The 17,992-nt window shown below is 42.0% G+C and overlaps 2 protein-coding genes across 7 annotated transcripts in view; one reads left to right on the top strand and one right to left on the bottom strand.

Annotated features, from left to right (window-relative positions):
• The window catches only part of TAX1BP1 (Tax1 binding protein 1), an 88,602-nt gene extending 82,894 nt beyond the window's left edge, over window positions 1-5,708 (top strand). Inside the window, exons 17-20 of one of the 2 annotated variants that reach the window (XM_060156947.1) lie at window positions 3,104-3,186; window positions 3,806-3,961; window positions 5,243-5,408; window positions 5,500-5,708. In XM_060156947.1, the coding sequence (XP_060012930.1) occupies window positions 3,104-3,186; window positions 3,806-3,961; window positions 5,243-5,369 (366 nt within the window). In that variant the 3' untranslated portion in view covers window positions 5,370-5,408; window positions 5,500-5,708. Of the gene's footprint in view, window positions 1-3,103; window positions 3,187-3,805; window positions 3,962-5,242 lie in introns of both variants that reach the window. The other variant, XM_060156946.1, reaches the window with a different exon arrangement.
• JAZF1 (JAZF zinc finger 1) overlaps window positions 5,695-17,992 on the bottom strand; it is a 339,063-nt gene continuing 326,765 nt past the window's right edge. For 2 of the 5 annotated variants that reach the window (XM_060156949.1, XM_060156951.1), the window contains exons 4-7: window positions 13,792-13,961; window positions 8,030-8,111; window positions 6,361-6,442; window positions 5,695-5,840 (exon numbers count right to left, since the gene is read on the bottom strand). In XM_060156949.1, the coding sequence (XP_060012932.1) occupies window positions 6,369-6,442; window positions 8,030-8,111; window positions 13,792-13,961 (326 nt within the window). In that variant the 3' untranslated portion in view covers window positions 5,695-5,840; window positions 6,361-6,368. Of the gene's footprint in view, window positions 8,112-13,791; window positions 13,962-17,992 lie in introns of all 5 variants that reach the window. The other 3 variants (XR_009541967.1, XM_060156950.1, XM_060156948.1) reach the window with 3 other exon arrangements.

Below are 17,992 nucleotides of genomic sequence, written 5' to 3'. Positions count from 1 at the left end.
AATACTATTTCAGATGTTCAAACTGGTTATATACTTTGATAAGAAAAACAAGAATACTTTTTAGAGACTAGATTTTGAGTTGAGCATCTCATGAGAAGTTTTGGGTTTCAAACAGAGCTTCAGTTTACCGTAGCATGTTTCCTTTGCTTAAAAACCAGTTTGCAAATAGAAAGAGTATTGTGCTCATGGGTCTAAAGGTACATGAACAATGTACAGTGGTTTAGACCTTTGTGGAGATTAAAATGCTATTGAAAATATTTTCTTAAGAAAAATTTAATTATTTGGAATTGTTCGTAAATACATTTTAGTGTGGTATTCCCAATAATATTTGCTTACAAGATTATTTCAGCAGTTTAGCTAAAATACTAGGTACTTATACTTTAAAACTTGCTATTCAAAATTCTTTTGACTTGACAACTTTCAGTGCTAAAACTTGATTGTTTTAGTAATTTTGGGTGGAAATCTTGCTAAAATAGAGTACTAATAACCTTGATGACTGAAGTTTATTAATTAAAAACTTAATATTGAATGATGTCCTCACATTCTTTTAAGGTGTATAGTAAAGCTGTATGATCCAGTGTTGAAATCCTATTTGATGTTTTGGGTTCTTGTCTGCTTTCCTCTTTTTTTCACCAGTAGCCATTTTTTGTTGCGGCAGAGAGCCTGCCTTAATAGCCTCACTTCCTGGGCTAATTTGTTATATGTAAACTAGTATGGTTTGGAAACTAATTAGCCGAGCTTGATGAGTAAAATGGAATAACTGTATTTGGGAGTGAAAATTTGGTCATTTTGCATGACAAGATCACCAGAGACTTTATTATATGAATTGGTTACTCAGATTTTATTACATACTTCTTGGTTTTAAACTATTCTCCCAGTAGGTGACTTCTTATTTCATGAGGACTTATGTCTCATTATTACATCTAGAATTCTACTCTTCAGTTCCTCTCCCCTTTTATTCTGGTAGAAGATACAGAATAATAGTTCCCTTACCAAATTATATATGGCTTAGAAAGTATAAATTGCTTTTTTTGCCCCCCTCATCCACATATTTTATAAGCAGACATATTTTTTTTTTTTTTTTTTTGCGGTACTCGGGCCTCTCACTGTTGTGGCCTCTCCGGCTGCGGAGCACAGGCTCCGGACGCGCAGGCTCAGCGGCCATGGCTCACGGGCCCAGCCGCTCCGCGGCATGTGGGATCTTCCCAGACCGGGGCACGAACCCATGTCCCCTGCATCGGCAGGCGGACTCTCAACCACTGCGCCACCAGAGAAGCCCAAGCAGACATATTTTTAACATGTCTGATAGGTGGTCTGAAACTAGCACCTTAGCTAGTTCCAAACTCTATTGTTAGCTGCTTCATGGAAGCAGTGAATTGGTGTGAGCTGCAGCTGTTGTAAAACACAGGGAAAGGTGGTTATGAGATTTTTGGTTCCATTATATTTTTCGCCCCTAGAAAGTTGTATTGTACAATATTATAAATATGTCTCATCAAGAATTTTGAAAAGTAGAATATGAAGACCTTTTGTTTTATTCTTTTTCTTCAATAGCATTTCAAAAAATTTTAAAACATATATGAGAAAATTTTGTTCATTATTTTATATGTAATTGTTTAAGCAGATTCATTTTCGGATATTGTTGCTGGAAGGCCTAAGTATGGCAGCCAGAGTAATGTGGCACAGAATGACAATTTGCCTGTTATACATATGTAAGCTTAGCAGATTCAACTACTAAATCATCTTCCCTCTTTGTCCCTGCAGATTTAAAAACTGTCTGGATTTTACTTACTTAAAGACTTTTAATTTTTGAAGTATATGAAGTACTTCCCCCAACATTCCCCAACTTCTCAATGCCCTATTAGGTTATTGATCCTGTTTTTCTTTTGCCCAGTTATATCCTAAGGGAATCATGTAAACAAAAGTGTTTTCTCATGTGATGCACATGGGAAAAAAAAGTCTCTCACCTCCTTTTTTGAGCTTTTACGGGGGTGGGGGATAATTGTCAGAATAATAGCTAAGTTACCACGCCTTCCCTTACTGTTCCTTCCCCCCACCCCCAAAAAATTCAATTTATCTTTTGTTTGGTCACTTAAAATTTCACATCACATACACTTTTTTGGAACCTCTTCCTATGACAGACCTGACTTATGAGCCTATTAATAGTTCTGGGGCAATCATGACTACCCAGCAACATAAGGACTTTAATCAGTGCCTCTTCCACCTGTTGTGTGCTGTTAGTTCATGACATGAGAGAAGCTAACAGACTGCTTAGGGGAAGAAAGCAAATGGGCACTTCAGATGATATGGCTGCTTTGGATATGAAGTGACAGTCTGTGTTTGGATATTGATGTAGCAGCAGTGTGCAAATCTATAAAAAGTGACTAGAGGGATGCAGGCATGGAAATTCAAACCAGCATTTTCTTTCAGATTCAGACTCAGATTTACAGGGTTTTAGGAGTCTTCCTTGATAATGTTAATCAGATATTTAAATTTGAATCTGATTGTTTTACATTAGGGTTTTTGAGGCCTGTAGTTTGGTGCATTGCTTCACTTTAACATGGTTTTCCAGTTGGGTTTGCTTGTGTATTTGCCCCAAAACATACACACACACACAGAGTTTTCCTTTATTTATAATTTCTACGTATTGTGCAGTGGGTATATATTATCAAAGAAGATCCTGCCTATCTTACAGATTAATAGTCATTAAATGAGAATAAAAGGAAAAATAATGCAGTCTTAAGATTTTTATGAAAGTGGTCACCCAGTGTATGGAATGAAAAGTCGGTAAAGTTACCTACATATCGGTCAAAAAAGTCTATTGATCTCTACTTCATTCACACACACAGGTGTAGTATACTCTCAATTCCACTGAATACTGCTTTTTATTTCAAGGTATGACTTAGTCCATAGTGAAATACTCTCTAAAAAACAAAAAGTTACTTTCAAACATGTTTACATGAAAATCTAATTTAATGATAATAGAAGTAAATTTTTAAAAGTGTAATCTTATTTCCTTTATACGGTGCTTGATTGAATTAATTAATTGAGGAACTTCTATTTGGTTTCACTTTTCTCAAAAGTTGCACAATTATTGTTTGCCTAGGAAGATGAGAATGTGCCCACTGCCCCTGATCCTCCAAGTCAGCATTTACGTGGCCATGGAACAGGCTTTTGCTTTGATCCCAGGTAATTTTTCTCTTTCCTGTGTAGAATTGGGATTACCTGTGGCTCTCAACGTATGGTCCTTGAAAATTTGTTAGAAATGCATATGGTCCAGGGCCCTAACTCAGATCTTGTTGAACCCCAAATCCTTGCTGTAGGGCCCAGCAGTACACGTCTCAGCATGCTTCCAGGTGGTTCTGATGCGCACCGTACCTTGAGGACCAGTGCTGTAAACACCTTTAGTTGTTAAACTGAATGAACACTGTTGGGAAGCTACAAGTTGTATGAATCTTTATAGTTTTACGAAAGGCATATTTTGTTAAAAATTGAAGAATTCTTGTCACTGAGCCTCACTTCACATAATGTGATTGTATTTTTTGGATTTTGATGAGAAAAAGATTTTCTTTGTCAATCTAATCGTAAAACTAAAATTAGAGGCTTTACAAATGGTTTACACAGTTGTCAATAGCAAGCTTTTAGGAGCAGAAAAAGAGGTTCCTGGCGTAACTGAAGAGTTTCAAGGTAAGTGTTAGTATGCATATCAGCTTAACTAGATAAATGTAACCTCACTGTATCTGAAGGTTACTGCTGTTAAAAATCTGTTTATTAGAAATAGGTAATTCTTTCATTTTATTTCCTCAAGCTTTGATGTTCAGAAGAAATGTCCACTCTGTGAATTAATGTTCCCTCCCAACTACGATCAGAGCAAATTTGAAGAACATGTTGAAAGTCACTGGAAGGTGTGCCCAATGTGCAGCGAGCAGTTCCCTCCTGACTATGACCAGCAGGGGTTTGAAAGGCATGTACAAACCCATTTTGATCAGAATGTTTTAAATTTTGACTAGTTAATTTTTATTAGGAGTTAATAATACAGTTCAGCAGTTGGAAAAAAAACACACCTCAGACCACTAAGGAGACCACAAGGTGTCACTTTCATGTACCCTCTATTGCACTTTTCTGACCAAGAGCTACTTTGAGTTTGGTGTTACGTAGTGTCAGGGTCAGTCCTTGGTTTATCACTTACCAATAAATATAATTTTAACCTCTGTTAATCTTACCTGCTTAAGAAGTTCTTGTGTATTTGTATCTTTATTTATTCCCCATTTTGAAAAATTATATGAATGAAGGAAACGGATTATTTTAACGTTACCACACTGAAAAAATAGGTATGTATAGTGTGTTATTTAGCAGAATATTTACACATCTCTGTTGACCTTGTTGATTGAGCATGACTACTAAAAGTTATGTAACACAAAGAATTTATCATAAGTCTTGCAAAGTTATTCTTTTGAATACAGAAACTTCATAATTTAGCCCATGAAATATTTTTTTTAACCCTCTTTAGAAGGGGAGCTGCATGTAGAATGAGATCACATGCTTCCAAGATAGCAAATATCCTTTTTATATTTGAAATGTTTGCTTTAGGAATTAATAGAATGCATATTTTGCTAATTTTATGACTAAAAAATTTTAGAATATCTGATTATTTTTAAGCCATCTTAAAGTTGTATTTCTATCTGATGGGGAAATGGAACAAGATATGTCAGTGTAATTGTTTCATATTAAATGATCTACTAAACAGTGATGGTTGTGGCATAAAATCACAGAAAATGTATGTCTTTTTTCACATTTTCTTGATGAGTATAACTTTGAAAAAATGTTCTCAGTAAGTGATTAAATATGTAATGCATAAACCCAAATCAAACTATCGTGTTCGTTATGACTCTGCTGTATATAGTATTCATTAACATTAAAGTAGACACATTTTTAGAAGTGTGTAATTTCATTGTCAAATTTATTTGTGATAGTTTTTCATTAAGTCTAGCATCTTGAATGTCTTTTTGGTCTGGGTCACTAAAAGAATTTTCTGAACTACAGTCCTTTCCCCTTTTAGAATATGAATGTTAAGGATTTAAAGTACTGACTTTTTGATTTTGCTGTTTTTGTGGTTATCAAAATATTTAAGCTTGTCTTAAGCAAACTAGCTATCTAAGATGTTAACTTAATATTCAGTGTAGTGGCATTTTGGGGTACTATATGTGAACCGCATATACACCATCTCACTTGTATTTGTTTCTAGGAGCAGAATTCATGTATCGTTGGAATCCTTTAAAAGGTGTGAGTCTAGGGCAAAACAGTATTGGGCAGTCAGATATCAGGACATGGCAGACCTGGGATGCAGCGGTAATGAAGACTCCATGTTTTAAGCTTCTGGATAGGTTATATGCTAAGCAGAATATATTCAGGTAAAATATGTTCAATGATATGAACATTTTTGTTCCATCAGTTAATAATTATGGACCATACTAACCTAAAAGTATCCTTTGAATATTATAGTGCTACTACCAGTGAAATGAAATTGTTCATCATACTAACCTAGGCAAAACATTGATGAAATCTACATGTCAGCTGAATTCTGCCCCCACCCAAAAAAGGCAGCCTTAGAACAAGGTACTGAATGGATATATTCGTTTCTGTGGCAAACTTGATACTGGTCTTTATAATGGATGCTAATGAAAATAAAGAGCCATGTTTATTTTGGGTCAGAGGCAGTTTATTTTAAATGTGATTTCATTTACATTTATAAGCAGCTTTTCTTGACAGCAATTTTGTTTCATTAAGTTGCCTTCAGTTCTAAAACAAAACTCTGTTGCTTTCAAACTTAAATGTGCTCTGTCCTGAACAAAACATATGAAAATATAATTTAAAGCACAGTTTTCACAGACACAGTACAATACATTCACTATACACGGTATAACAAAATATTCCCATCCTTACCTGTTTAGTAATACTGTCACAATGAATAAGTAAATAGAAACTGGAAATTTTTATAGTTGAAAGAAATTTAACATGCACAATGACTATTTTATGACTGTTTAGCTGTTGAACTACTGATCCAGCCTACAGTTTCTTGCACTAGAAGGAGCGAAGCTAAATAATAATTGCTGGCCTAAAAAAAAATTTGGTCAATTCTAGGTAGATATGAAATAGCCAAGTAGGGCCTTCTTATGCACCAACTGGTGGCTTCTCATGTCTGTATCACCCTTTAAAAGATAAAGGATAACACTGTATATTCAGGACCAAGACTACTCTTCAGAGATCTGAGGACATTTTTAGCGGGTAGTGTCTTTATAAATAACTTTTAAATCCCTCATTATGAGGGATTCACAATTTAAGAGTGTATTAATAGAAGCTTACCCATCTGGCTAACAGAATTGTCTTCCTTTCAAAACGTCTGAAAAACTGAGGAGGGAGGAGCACCTGCTTTCCATCTGTAAGACTTTCAACAAATGGAAACACGGGAAGAAAGTTATTTTACAAGCATTTCGAGTTTGATTTTCGTCAGTTTTGTGGGCAGTTAGCCATCTCAAAGCAATTTTTATTGCATAATTAGGCAATTGGTAAACTCATGTTTAAGGAATAGCACTTGGGAGAAATGAACACTCAAGGCATGATGGTACTGTTGGTAAGAAAAACGTTAGGAATGGTCCAGACGTAGGTTATACTCTAATGGGTCACGTATTAGTCACTGACCACCTGCTGCAAGAAGCACTTACCTGTCAATAAGGCTCAATTTCATATTTCAGCAAAATGTCTTACAAAGCTAAACAGACATTTCCAGTGGGAATACAGACATCTACAATGTGATGGAAAAAGTGCCTTTAAAAAAAGTCTGAAAACACAATGAGCATGAGGAGGCAACAGGGGTCTTAACAAGATGCTCCTCTTTGAAACGCACTTGGCATTTTAATTCTTATCTGCAACCCGCAGGTTGTTAGGGCAGTGGTTGCAAGAACTGGCAACACATAAAACATCACATCTGTTGGCAATAGAGAACGACAAAGTGCTTTAAAACTTCACCTAAAGATGAAGATAGAACTAAATTTCACACACACAAAATTTGCACTTAAGTATTTCAAAGTGTTTCCTAACAGATTTCAGGGGAAAGTATTTCAGGGGAAAGTATTTCACTAAACTGGTATCTTGGTCCACCGACATCAATAGGCATAAATTGAATCCCTTGCACCTAGCAGGCACTCAATGACTGTGTGTTAATGAGTGAACTGAATAGACTTTTTGTACAAAAATGCCATTTGTAACACTAAAATGATTGGTAAGTCACATGGCAAGATTTTCAGCTTTTTAAAGGTCTAAAGGATTTGCAAGATAATATAAAACACAGAAAGCACACCTTTTATGCATGTTATTTAAATATGAAAATATTTTTAGCATATTATGTTAAACATTCTTTCTTATTTATACTTCCGTTACCTAAAGTCTTTCTAGTCACAGGTACTAACTAACTCCATTATGTAAGGCATGGTAACCAGTTTGACAGTGAAGGTATTATTTTGGTTTTGAACACAATGAGTTGATGTGTTGAAAAACTTCAACCAATCACATTATAATCTTGGGGGAAAAACCCTCAGTGCTAGCCCCTCCTCCCCCGCAAATGATATCACTGCAACACAGTTAAACGATACACAACATGCCCTCAATTTCTGTCTTGTTTTGGGGGAAATGTGCTGAAAAACCTAGAGCTTTGTTTAGCACCTTATATCAAAGTAATGAAAATGGGTATGATGATTACATGTGCAAATGTACAAAATCATTAACTCTACAAAGATACATCATTCCAAAATTACAGAAAAAATTTAAAGCATGCATTTATTCTTTAAAGGGTTGCTGAATGCTTCCCCTGAAAAAAGGTGGCTGTTTTCAAAATCAGCAACTGCTGGTGAGGATTTCTTGGCACAGTTATGACCAGCATGTTACTGCTGCATCTTCCTGATAATGTCGGCCGACACCGGGGGATGGAAATTGATTGTGTGGTGCCGCAGGCCCTGAGCTGTCTTGTAACTCTTACCACAACGACACTTGAATGGTTTGCGGACACGAATCTGTGTTCTGTGGCCATTCTTAGCATGGTACTTTATGCCATTCACATTCTGTGGAGAGGACAAAAATATCACCTATTAGACGGAGTCACACAGTGTCAGATGGCGGGGAAAACCTCAGTGCAGGTCTGACTGCAACTGGACAGCTCCTGGATGGCAGCTGTAGACAGAACAGGCTTTTTCGCGAACTCGCAGTCGTGTGTTAATCGTGGGCGGTGCAGACTAGGTCATGTACACAGCTCACCCAAGGCAATTTCAAACACACCTCAGCTACCCTGAAAGTACTGACTTCTGGCTTTTACATAAAATACGTATTTAAGACCCAGACTTTTAAAGAGGCACAGCTCCCTCTGAATCTTGTTTCTACTCTGAAGAATGTTAACGATGAAAAATTACATACAAATATCCTCAAGATGGCCCCGAAAAGAATCTAAAGAAAGAAAACATAGGTTAGGGTAATGAAGTTCAAGACGTGTATAAATTCTTCATTTGGAAACTCAGCTTATGTCTTGCTCCCAGCCAACCATGATAATCGCTACCTTATGTAGGGATTTTTGGTCCATTTTCTACTCTGCTTTAAGCCAGTGTCTGTGCCCAAATCTTGCCCCAGCACTGTTGTGTGTGTTAAATAAACACCTATGGGCAGACAAGGCCCTACTTTTTATTTATGTATTATTCCATACAGTGAACTTTAAAAATGTTAGGTTATTAAAGCCTCAGCAACAGAAAAGTTCCAAACTTCAAATTGGCCTACAAATCCTAAATGATAACATGAAATAACAAAATGCTTTCTGGATTTCTGTCAATTGGTTTTGCTAGCTCACTTGCATATTCTATTTAAGACGTCATGCCTAGAATCACTCTACAGATTCAACCAAGTTAGTTTTGCTTCTCCCAATTACATGGTGAGTAAACAGGCTCAGGACACTGAGTAAACTGATGGAAGATTTAAGAATAAATGGCAGAAGTGATGCTAGAGCATAGGTCTTAATTTCCAAGCCAGCTACTGTCAGACTGAGGAGTAAGGGAAAAGAGAAGATAGGAAGTTGTTGAGTACAGATCACCAGAAGAGTGGACTGTTTTCTAAAGTATATCTGAATCTAGGCCCACTGAGGCCAGTCCTGTGCCCAACGAAAGGTTTCCAACATAGCCGTCTTCCACTTCATAGGATGCCCTTATCGAGCTCCCAAAGAATAAGAACAAACTGCAGTTGTTTCATGAGCATCTAGCACCGTGCCTGGCACATAGTAGCTGCTCCACTAGTACCTGTGAATGAATGAATTTGTTAGAGCATGCCTCATTCTGGAAGAAATTGAGAGTTGCCATGAAACAAAATATGTTCAGTGGTTATTACTATTTATATTTCCCTATTGGAGATTCACAGTGCACATTAATACTTTTCAAAAGTCCTATGGAAGAGAATCCTCTCGACTTTGTTGAACCCAGGGGTGACAAGGAGCAACCAGCTGTCTATGCTTTGAGTCTGAGGGCTGTCCAGTGAGTTGAACCACAAGGACAGACACGACTTCTTCCCTGAACGTCCAGCTGTTGGCCTTCTGCGCCTTCAGCCCTTGTCATCCCTGCATTAATCCCTGCCTGCAGGGCGACGAGGCACTTCACTGGTCTTCTAGAGGCATGCTGGGGAGTAGGAGGTTGCTGCGCTGGGATGTGGGGAGGGCAGTGACGGTGCAGAATCCGACCCATTAACAGAGATGGGTGGATACGCCCTGCCAGCCCCTTGCTGCTCCAACCATCCCACCAGGGGCCCAGGCACATGGGTAAAGAAGCCAACCTGTGTTAATCTAGCCCCAGCTGGTACCCTACTGCAGCGGCATGAGAGACCCAGGTGAGAGCCACCTAGCTGGAGCCAGGCAACAAAGATAAATATGAAAATATTTTTAGCATATTATGTTAAACATTCTTTCCCTCCTATGGGAGGGAGGGAGATGGGGAGGAAATAACTGTTTTATGATCATTAGAAAAAGACTGTCAACTTTCTAATAGTAACACTATGGTAGGAAGTCTCCTGACTCACAAATGCTTAATAATTTACATCTGCCTGCTTAATAATATTCCATTAGCTCAACAGATATTCACTGAGTACCTCAGTGAATGAAGGGTTACTAAAACATTCCTGTGGATGAAGCGCTACTAAAACATTTCATGTCCTCGCTTTCACCGGGAACTTGTTGCAAGATGGATCATTATAAATCCAGCTTACCCCTGTGCCCCAGTGCCACTCACGCCTTGTCAGAAAAGAGAGGAAACCAAAAATAATAAACATTTGAACAACAAACAAAAAGGCATATAGCAACTCCAACAGGACCAGGTCTTAGATATTCCATCCAGGCCCGAGTTGTTTTTTTTTTTTTAAATAACTAATTAGGCGAGGGAAGGTTTGAAACCAGAAATTGCCAAAGCCCCCAGAAGCCACTCCAACATGAAACCAGATCTGGAGTTCACCAGGGGAAGGACACGCCCAGGGTTGAGTTGATTCCAACAGGTTCCGTGGTCAGTTGCCAGCTGGAATGTCAACACTGTGTTGTGCGTGGCTATGGGACTGACACATGTCAGCTTTATTACTCTGGAAAAATTAGGAAGCCAGTTGCATGTGTGGAAACACATGGCATTTCCAGGGTTGGCCAAAGAGCCTACAATAAACTACCTTACCATCTCTTTCTCTTTGTTGCTGTGATTTAAAATGTCCACAAGTGTCATGGGACAGCTTATCACAAATGTTAGTACAAGCTCTAATCAGACGTAAGATTTCCCCCATCTCTTCATTCACAGACAGCAATGGAAACTTCACTTTCTAAGACTTGAGGAGCTTAAAAAGCTTCACTGAAACTCCGAATTGCAGAGACCCTGAAATGAGTTTGGTCTTTCAAAAATATTAATAACAAAAATAAACAATGTCAGGCAACTTGAAAATGAAATACTTATTAAATCCTCTGGTCTCTGAAAGGGGGAAAGGGAATTAAGCTCCAATAGGACAAGGAAGGTCACTACAGTGAGAACTTTTCCTCATGCTGAGAACTTGATAACTACTGTCTTATTCAGTACTCAGGTTTTAAATAAAACTGACATTCAGGACTTTCCTGGTTGGGATAGTGGTTAAGAATCCACCTGCCAACGCAGGGGACACGGGTTCGAGCCCTGGTCCAGGAAGATCCCACATGCCGCGGAGCAACTAAGCCCGTGCGCCACAACTACTGAGCCCTGCGTGCCACAACTACTGAAGCCTGCACACCTAGAGCCTGTGCTCCGCAACAAGAGAAGCCACCACAATGAGAAGCCCGCACACCGCAATGAAGAGTATCCTCCGCTCACTGCAACTAGAGAAAACCTGTGCACAGCAACGAAGACCCAGCGCAGCCAAGAATAAATAAATAGATAGATTAATTAATTAGAAAAAGAAAGAAAATGAGAGGTACTGAAGGAGAGCGGAGGGGAAGGGGGGCATTCTAGGCAGAAGAAATAACACGGGAAACAACTTGGAGACCTAGCTGTACTGCGGACCCTGCTCCCTTGCCCTACTCTGTATGAAGTCTGGGGAGTTAGATGCTCATCTTCTCCCAGTTCTGCAAATGCCAATGAAATAGTGAGAAGAGCTGATCCTCAGTCAGTGCCCAAGAGACTCATGGTTGAGAGACTCCCTGCCGACGGGGGCAGGGAATGAGACACATGTGAAGTCAGCCCTGGGCATGAACAAGATGGCAGCAGTTGTGGATTCTGCCCGACTCCACAGCACACCAAGCTCATTACGCCCTCCACTCACCAACACCCATTCCAACCATCATGCAGTAAATAAGATGAAATAATTATACCAGAGAACACCTGGTACATCCTGCGGCCAGTAACTTCCCAGCAGAAGGAGTTAGACTAAAACTGTAGGGAATATGACCACACTCATGTCAAGCACTTGGTCAGGAGAAGCAGTTATGCATTTGTTCCTGTCCCATGTGCACCGTTACGTGGCACTCTGGCTCAGAAAAGGAAACTCACACTTCCCTCATGGAAAGCAGGACCACTAATTGCCACCCATGTCATTCGCCAGTTAGTGGTACTGAAGCAGGCAGCCTCTGTAGCCCAAGGTTCACACAATTTTCTTTTGGCCTCAGATGGAGAAACAACACTGAAAAGGCCCCACCAACCTAGACACAGACAAACTGCAGGAGAGGAAACTGCTGGAAACTCAAGAAAAATAGAAGCCAAAGAATAATGACAAGAAAATAAAAATGACCAGGGGAAAAGGATGTAAAAAAGGAATGAAAGAGAGGTGGGAAAGACAGAAGGCCTCATCATAAAGGGTGTAGCTTATACCACCCCCCCACCAGCTTTTTGGGTTTTTTTTCGGTCAGCTACAATCTGGGTCGTTACTTTGCTCTCTCTTTTAACATCGCTGATGTGCAAGACATCCTTTAGACAGTGTTTGGACCCTTGAGAGAAGGCAGCAAGACGGCAGAGCACAGAGGACCAGCTCTCATGAAGCATGGAGAGAAGGTGCATCTGGAGGTAGGCAGGGTACAAGGACAGCATCCCTGTCCAGCTTTCTCCACTTTGAAAGAAAGAAAGAAGGGAAAAATCTCTTTCTGCAAGCAGAGCTGTCCTCTGGACAAACTAGCTTGTCGAACGATTCCCCTGGGCTCCTGAGATAACAATTTTGTTGCTTTCTCACCCCTGCACCCACTTCCACGCCGCCTTCTGATCCAGAGGAATGTACATGTGCACCTGGGGTACCCAGACAGCGCGTCAGGACACCCTGATGGGACCTCACATCTCCATCCTGGGGTTTTTCACTGTAGTTTAAACAAAGCACATCTGTGCTTCCCATGATAAAAATTTAACAGTATATAGATCAGGTGAAATCATGGGCAACTTACCTGTGATACATTTGGGTTTCATGCTTTTATATCAGAAGCAGGTATAAAAAGTATTGAAATAGATTTTTTTAGTGTTCAGAGACATACTAAAGAAGGAGCGATACGGGAAGTGCTTATGCTGCCATACATTTTTCAAGCCTTTCTTTAAAAACAGTCAATCTGCTGGGGAAAGTAGCATCTCGTCAAATGCACCAGGTATGTTTTTGATCTTTACATTTCTATCTCACAGTTGGGATTTTAAAGAACTGCCAACACCTCATGGGAAAGTTTGCAACTTTGTTTTTCGACATGCCCTCTGGACCCACACTTGAGTGCTGTGGGTGTTCTCACTGTTCTGTCCCTTTGAGTCTTCTTAGTAGAGAATTTGGCGCCCCCAGCTGCCCTGACACCCAGAGGCAGGCCTGAGAGACACAGGCTCTGCGCCGCCTACAGAGAGTTCATCGAAGCTACAGCGGGTGGGTTTGGTGAGAAAAATACCAAAGCCCCTTTTCTCCTGAACTCCTTTCAAGCAAGGCCTTCCTCAGCTGGAAGTAAATACCCTGCAGCGTTTTCCAAAAGGGCTCTGTGAACCGTCTGCAGAGCCGACGGCTGCAGAAGGTGTTCGGCAAATAAACAGGTGACGCATTTGATATTCTGACTGGTCTGACATGAATCTGAAGAATATCAAAGAGATGATTCTCCCACCAAAAAAACTCTCTTTTGACGTACCGCTCCCACACAGGTCAGTGAAGGGGACAACACACCCAACGGCCAGAAACCAGGGACAGCACTGACCTGCGGGCAGCCTGGGCCCAGGCCTGGCTTTCCGGGGGGGCCACCTACGCCAAGCGGGGTGGCACCTCTCTTACCTTGTACCTCTTCTTACAGCCGGGAACCGGGCAGGCGAAGGGCTTCTCCTCGCCGCCGTTCATGCACATGGAGCTGAGGATGGCCTCGGAGCTGATGGCGCTCTCTGTGGTCCAGGACTCGTCGCTGTCCGACTCCTCGTAATCCACCTCCTCCTCGTCGTACTCGCTGCCTGTGGGGCCAGAGGAGAAACACAAGGGCTGTCAGGACGCCCCGCACGGCGGCGGCTCCTGCTGCCCTGGGAGAGAGCATCCAGGCGCCAAGGGGCCCCAAGTGCATCTAGTCCCCGGGACAGTCCTGGGGGCAACATATCTGCTTTCCCACGGGAGAGACCAGGGAAAGGGCTTCCCAGCGATTCATGGCGAGGAATGAGCTGTGCAAGAGCTTGGACTCAGTCTTCTGCGGGAAAGGTGATTGACTGCAAAGGTGCTGGGAAGGCTAAAACCAAAAATAACCAACTACGACAGACACACCCCTGCCCCAACACACACACGCACACGCACACACACGATATGCCTGACGTTACAATGGACAGAATTCTGTCCCCATAGTTTTATGCTTTATTGGCATGGTAAACACAAAATCTGTAGGAGGGGGTTACATTTTACACTTACTAGGTATTTACACTTCGGTGGGAATTAATTTCAGTTCTTTTTCTTTATAAGCTGAGCTGGGAAGACCATGAAGAAATTTAGAACTAAAAGGGTGTTACCCCAAGCTAGGGAGCAGGGGGACAGAAATGCCCAGAGCTCTGAGGGCACAATGTCATCATCATCCTCAGAAGGCAGGTCCAGCTCCAGGAAGACCAAACGATTCCCTACCGCACCTGTCCTCAGGGAATAGCACCTGCCTTTCAGCTACACAAAACCCTCCCTGGGAGGGAGGGCTGAGCCGTTGCAGCAGACAGCTCAGACAGACGAGGGGATTCCCTTGTATCCTGGTTAAGAGCTCTGCTCAGAACTGAATTAAAAATCTGCTGTGCTGACTTCTGCCCAGGACGGCAGGGATGGAGAACCACTTCAACAAGCAGCCCCCCTTTGCTCTTTCTTTAACGAGGTCCACAGCCGTTTATTTGGAGCTTTTGCACAATATAACCCTGAAGGACATAATTCTACAGATCATAAACAGTGTAAAATAATATGTTGACAAGTCCTAATGCATTTACAAGCCCCGTGGAATAAATAGGAATTACAGCACAACATCAATAAGAATTATATGGTAGCAATTACAGTTGTGAAATTCATCCCCCAGGTGTGAGGCTAAATTGCACCCGGGGCCTGCCTGGGTGCTCCACGGGGCTCCCCCTGCTACATCAATTATTTCAACACCAGATATTGGCATTTTTATTGGGTTTCATTTTAATAGGCATTAATAAGATTGTTTGAAGAGCCAGTTGAGCCAGGAACAAGGACGCCAGCCTCTGAGGCGAACACTTAAAAGGATCCAGGAAGGAAGGAAGGGACCTCAAGGTGGACGAGTGCCTCGTATGGTTCAGGCACACTGGCTGCATCAGCTCATTTAATCCTCTGGTGACCCTGTGAGGTGGGGTGTCACTTTCCTACACGCCCTGTGAGGCTCGAGAGCTGCCGCATCCTCAATTAGCTAGTAAGGGAGTTACCTTTTCCCAGGTTGCCTCCCGGCCTCCAGTGCCGGCAGCTCTCTGGGGGTGGGGTGGGGTGTGTCTCTCTCAACCTCCGTGTCGCTGGGCCTCCACCATCTACCGCTCAGAATTCAAAGCAGCCTGCTTTGAAGCCTGTTTAGAAACTCAGGCGGTACGGAAAAAACAGTTTGACAAAAATGAGGCTCTGGGATTCAGTGTGGGTTTCAGTAAGCCCCGCTGCGCTTGGCTGGAGCCCCCAGAGACAAGAGACCCAGCTGGGAAGCGCTCGTAGGACACAGCACAGGGGTACCTGCTCTGCCGCGTCCCTCGGTCCATGAGCAAATCTGGAAACCTGTTTCTAAGTAGGGCACTGTTTAGGATGTTTTACTCTTGAACAAATGCCACATGCTGGTGTCCTTTAAATTGCTTGTTAGAAAACTATAAATACTATTTCGCAGAGCTCTTCCACCAGGACTTGAGGAAGTGAGGATGACTAATTTACCCATCTAACTGAGCTAATTTGTTAACCTCAATACCAGGAATCGCACAACGTTTACAACTGGGGGCAGCGCGAAAGCCTCAGACCAACCGAGGGCTTAATGAAGCCCAGCAGAAGATAAAACTTCAAAACTCTTCGGGATCAGAAGGGGCCAGGTCTGGGGGGTTAATGCTGTGGACACACTCGCCTGCAAACCGTGCAGCATCCAGTCCCAAGTGGGGCAGGTAGGAGGACCACATGACCTACTGTCCGTGTCAGGATGCCTTTGCGAGCGAAAGCCAGCACGGGGACAACAGGGATACACAACTGGGCCCTACACACACACATCCTCGTCATCGGCACACCACAAGGTCCTTTGGGTGCTTTGTGAAACTGTCTCGCCTGGATGGGGGTCGAGAAGGATCTGTTTCTATTTAGTTCTGTCCTATAACACAGCCGAGCAAGGCCCAACCCTGGGTTCATGCCTTGGCTGGACATTGTCAGCTGAGTGACCAACCTACTTGGCCTCTACTTTCTCTTCTGTGAAATGGGAGGAAACAATCTCTTCCTTACAGTTTAAGGATTAGAATTAATGTTTATAAAGCACCTGGCACAGGAGGACCTGCACGTAGTAAGTGCTCAAAAAAAGAGAAGACAGTATAATACTATTTTTGTAATAATACTATTTATAATATTACATGTAAAATAATACTATTTTTAGAAAGGCCTGTTGCAAAACCAAACAAAAAATAAGATAATTCTGATAGGTTTGGGCATCTCCACCAGAAAAAATACAAGAGGGATTCCATAACAAGAGAGGTGCTGTGCTGGCTGAGGACTGTTCGTGCAGATGCATCTACAGGGGCCAAGCTGGGAGCCCAGGCTGGGAGCCCCTGTGAGCCCTGGTGCTGCCACGGACAAACTGTGTGACCCCAGGCAAGTGATGTTACCTCTCTGAGTTTTAGAGTCCTCATCTGTAAAATGGGCTGACAATACCTCTTAAGGTTGCTGTGAGGAGCAACTGAGTTCCTGTTTTTAAAAGTATTTAGAACAATGATACATGGTAAGCATTAAAGAAGCATTTGGTAAATAAATAGGCAAAAGGTCACGTGAGCAGTTTACTTCATCCACTGTTCCCTCGCTTTCTCTTGAGGGTACTCACGTTTTAAAAACAGGAGTGGGGGGGTCTACTGTTGCTTGTGTTCCTGTACCCCAAGTGCTACCCTGTCATCAAACAGGAGAAATGTCGCCAGCTGTGAGGCGGGTCCTGCAGCCACAGGGCATCCTGCAGGTACAGGGGTTGCTATTGTCCCAGAAAGCCACACAAGCTCAGACGCTGGCATCCGCTCAGTGCGCATATCTGGAAACCTCGCCAGCAGGGCCTGCAGTGCTCTGAAGAAAACAACCGAGGCCCCGAAACCTACTGCTCTTCCTCTCTTTTCACACATCTTTGAACCCTAGGAAATGCTAACCTGAAAGGAGTCATGGCTTTAGTTCAGAAACATGTGGGCCAACCCTCTCTGCTTTGTTTTATTCATGTCCTCATGCCTTTCGAAGGAGAAAAGTCAACCCCAACCTGGTTCATTTTCAATCTCTGCTTCACCTGCCATCTCAAAACTAACTTCTGAACAAAGGGATCTGCAGCGCTTGCCAGCCCTCTGCTAGAGATTTCCGCCCCCTGCCCCCCATTTAGGGAAAGCAGGATGGAGCGAGGCTGACTCTCCTAGCAGGGGTCTCCCAGCTTTTCGATCCTCTCCTACATGCCGGTCAATAAGAAATTGTGGGCACTGCCTCCCTGAGGGGGAGCGTGTGTGAATATACTGTTTATAAATGACATACATGTACTAACATATCACTATATAAAACAGATATGCAAATCAAAGGATGAGGATGAAATAGTTTAATAAATATATATATTAATACGAGAAATATTTTCCTTAGTAAGTGTAAAGATTTGATATCTCCTTCCTCCACCTCATAGATTGTCTTGCGCACCCACTTTGGAGCCCACTGCCCTCCAGGCCAGCTGGAGGCGTCAAACGGGCCCCATCACAGCCAGCTTTGAGGCTATCAGATATGATGAGCCTTTGGATTGTATGGCGTGTTAAGGATGGAAACGCTCATC

The sequence above is a fragment of the Lagenorhynchus albirostris genome, chromosome 8 (genome assembly GCF_949774975.1).
Source record: "Lagenorhynchus albirostris chromosome 8, mLagAlb1.1, whole genome shotgun sequence".
Lineage (NCBI taxonomy): Eukaryota > Metazoa > Chordata > Mammalia > Artiodactyla > Delphinidae > Lagenorhynchus > Lagenorhynchus albirostris.
The sequence above is the reverse complement of the archived record's forward strand: the minus strand, read 5'-3'. Positions and strand labels throughout refer to the sequence as shown.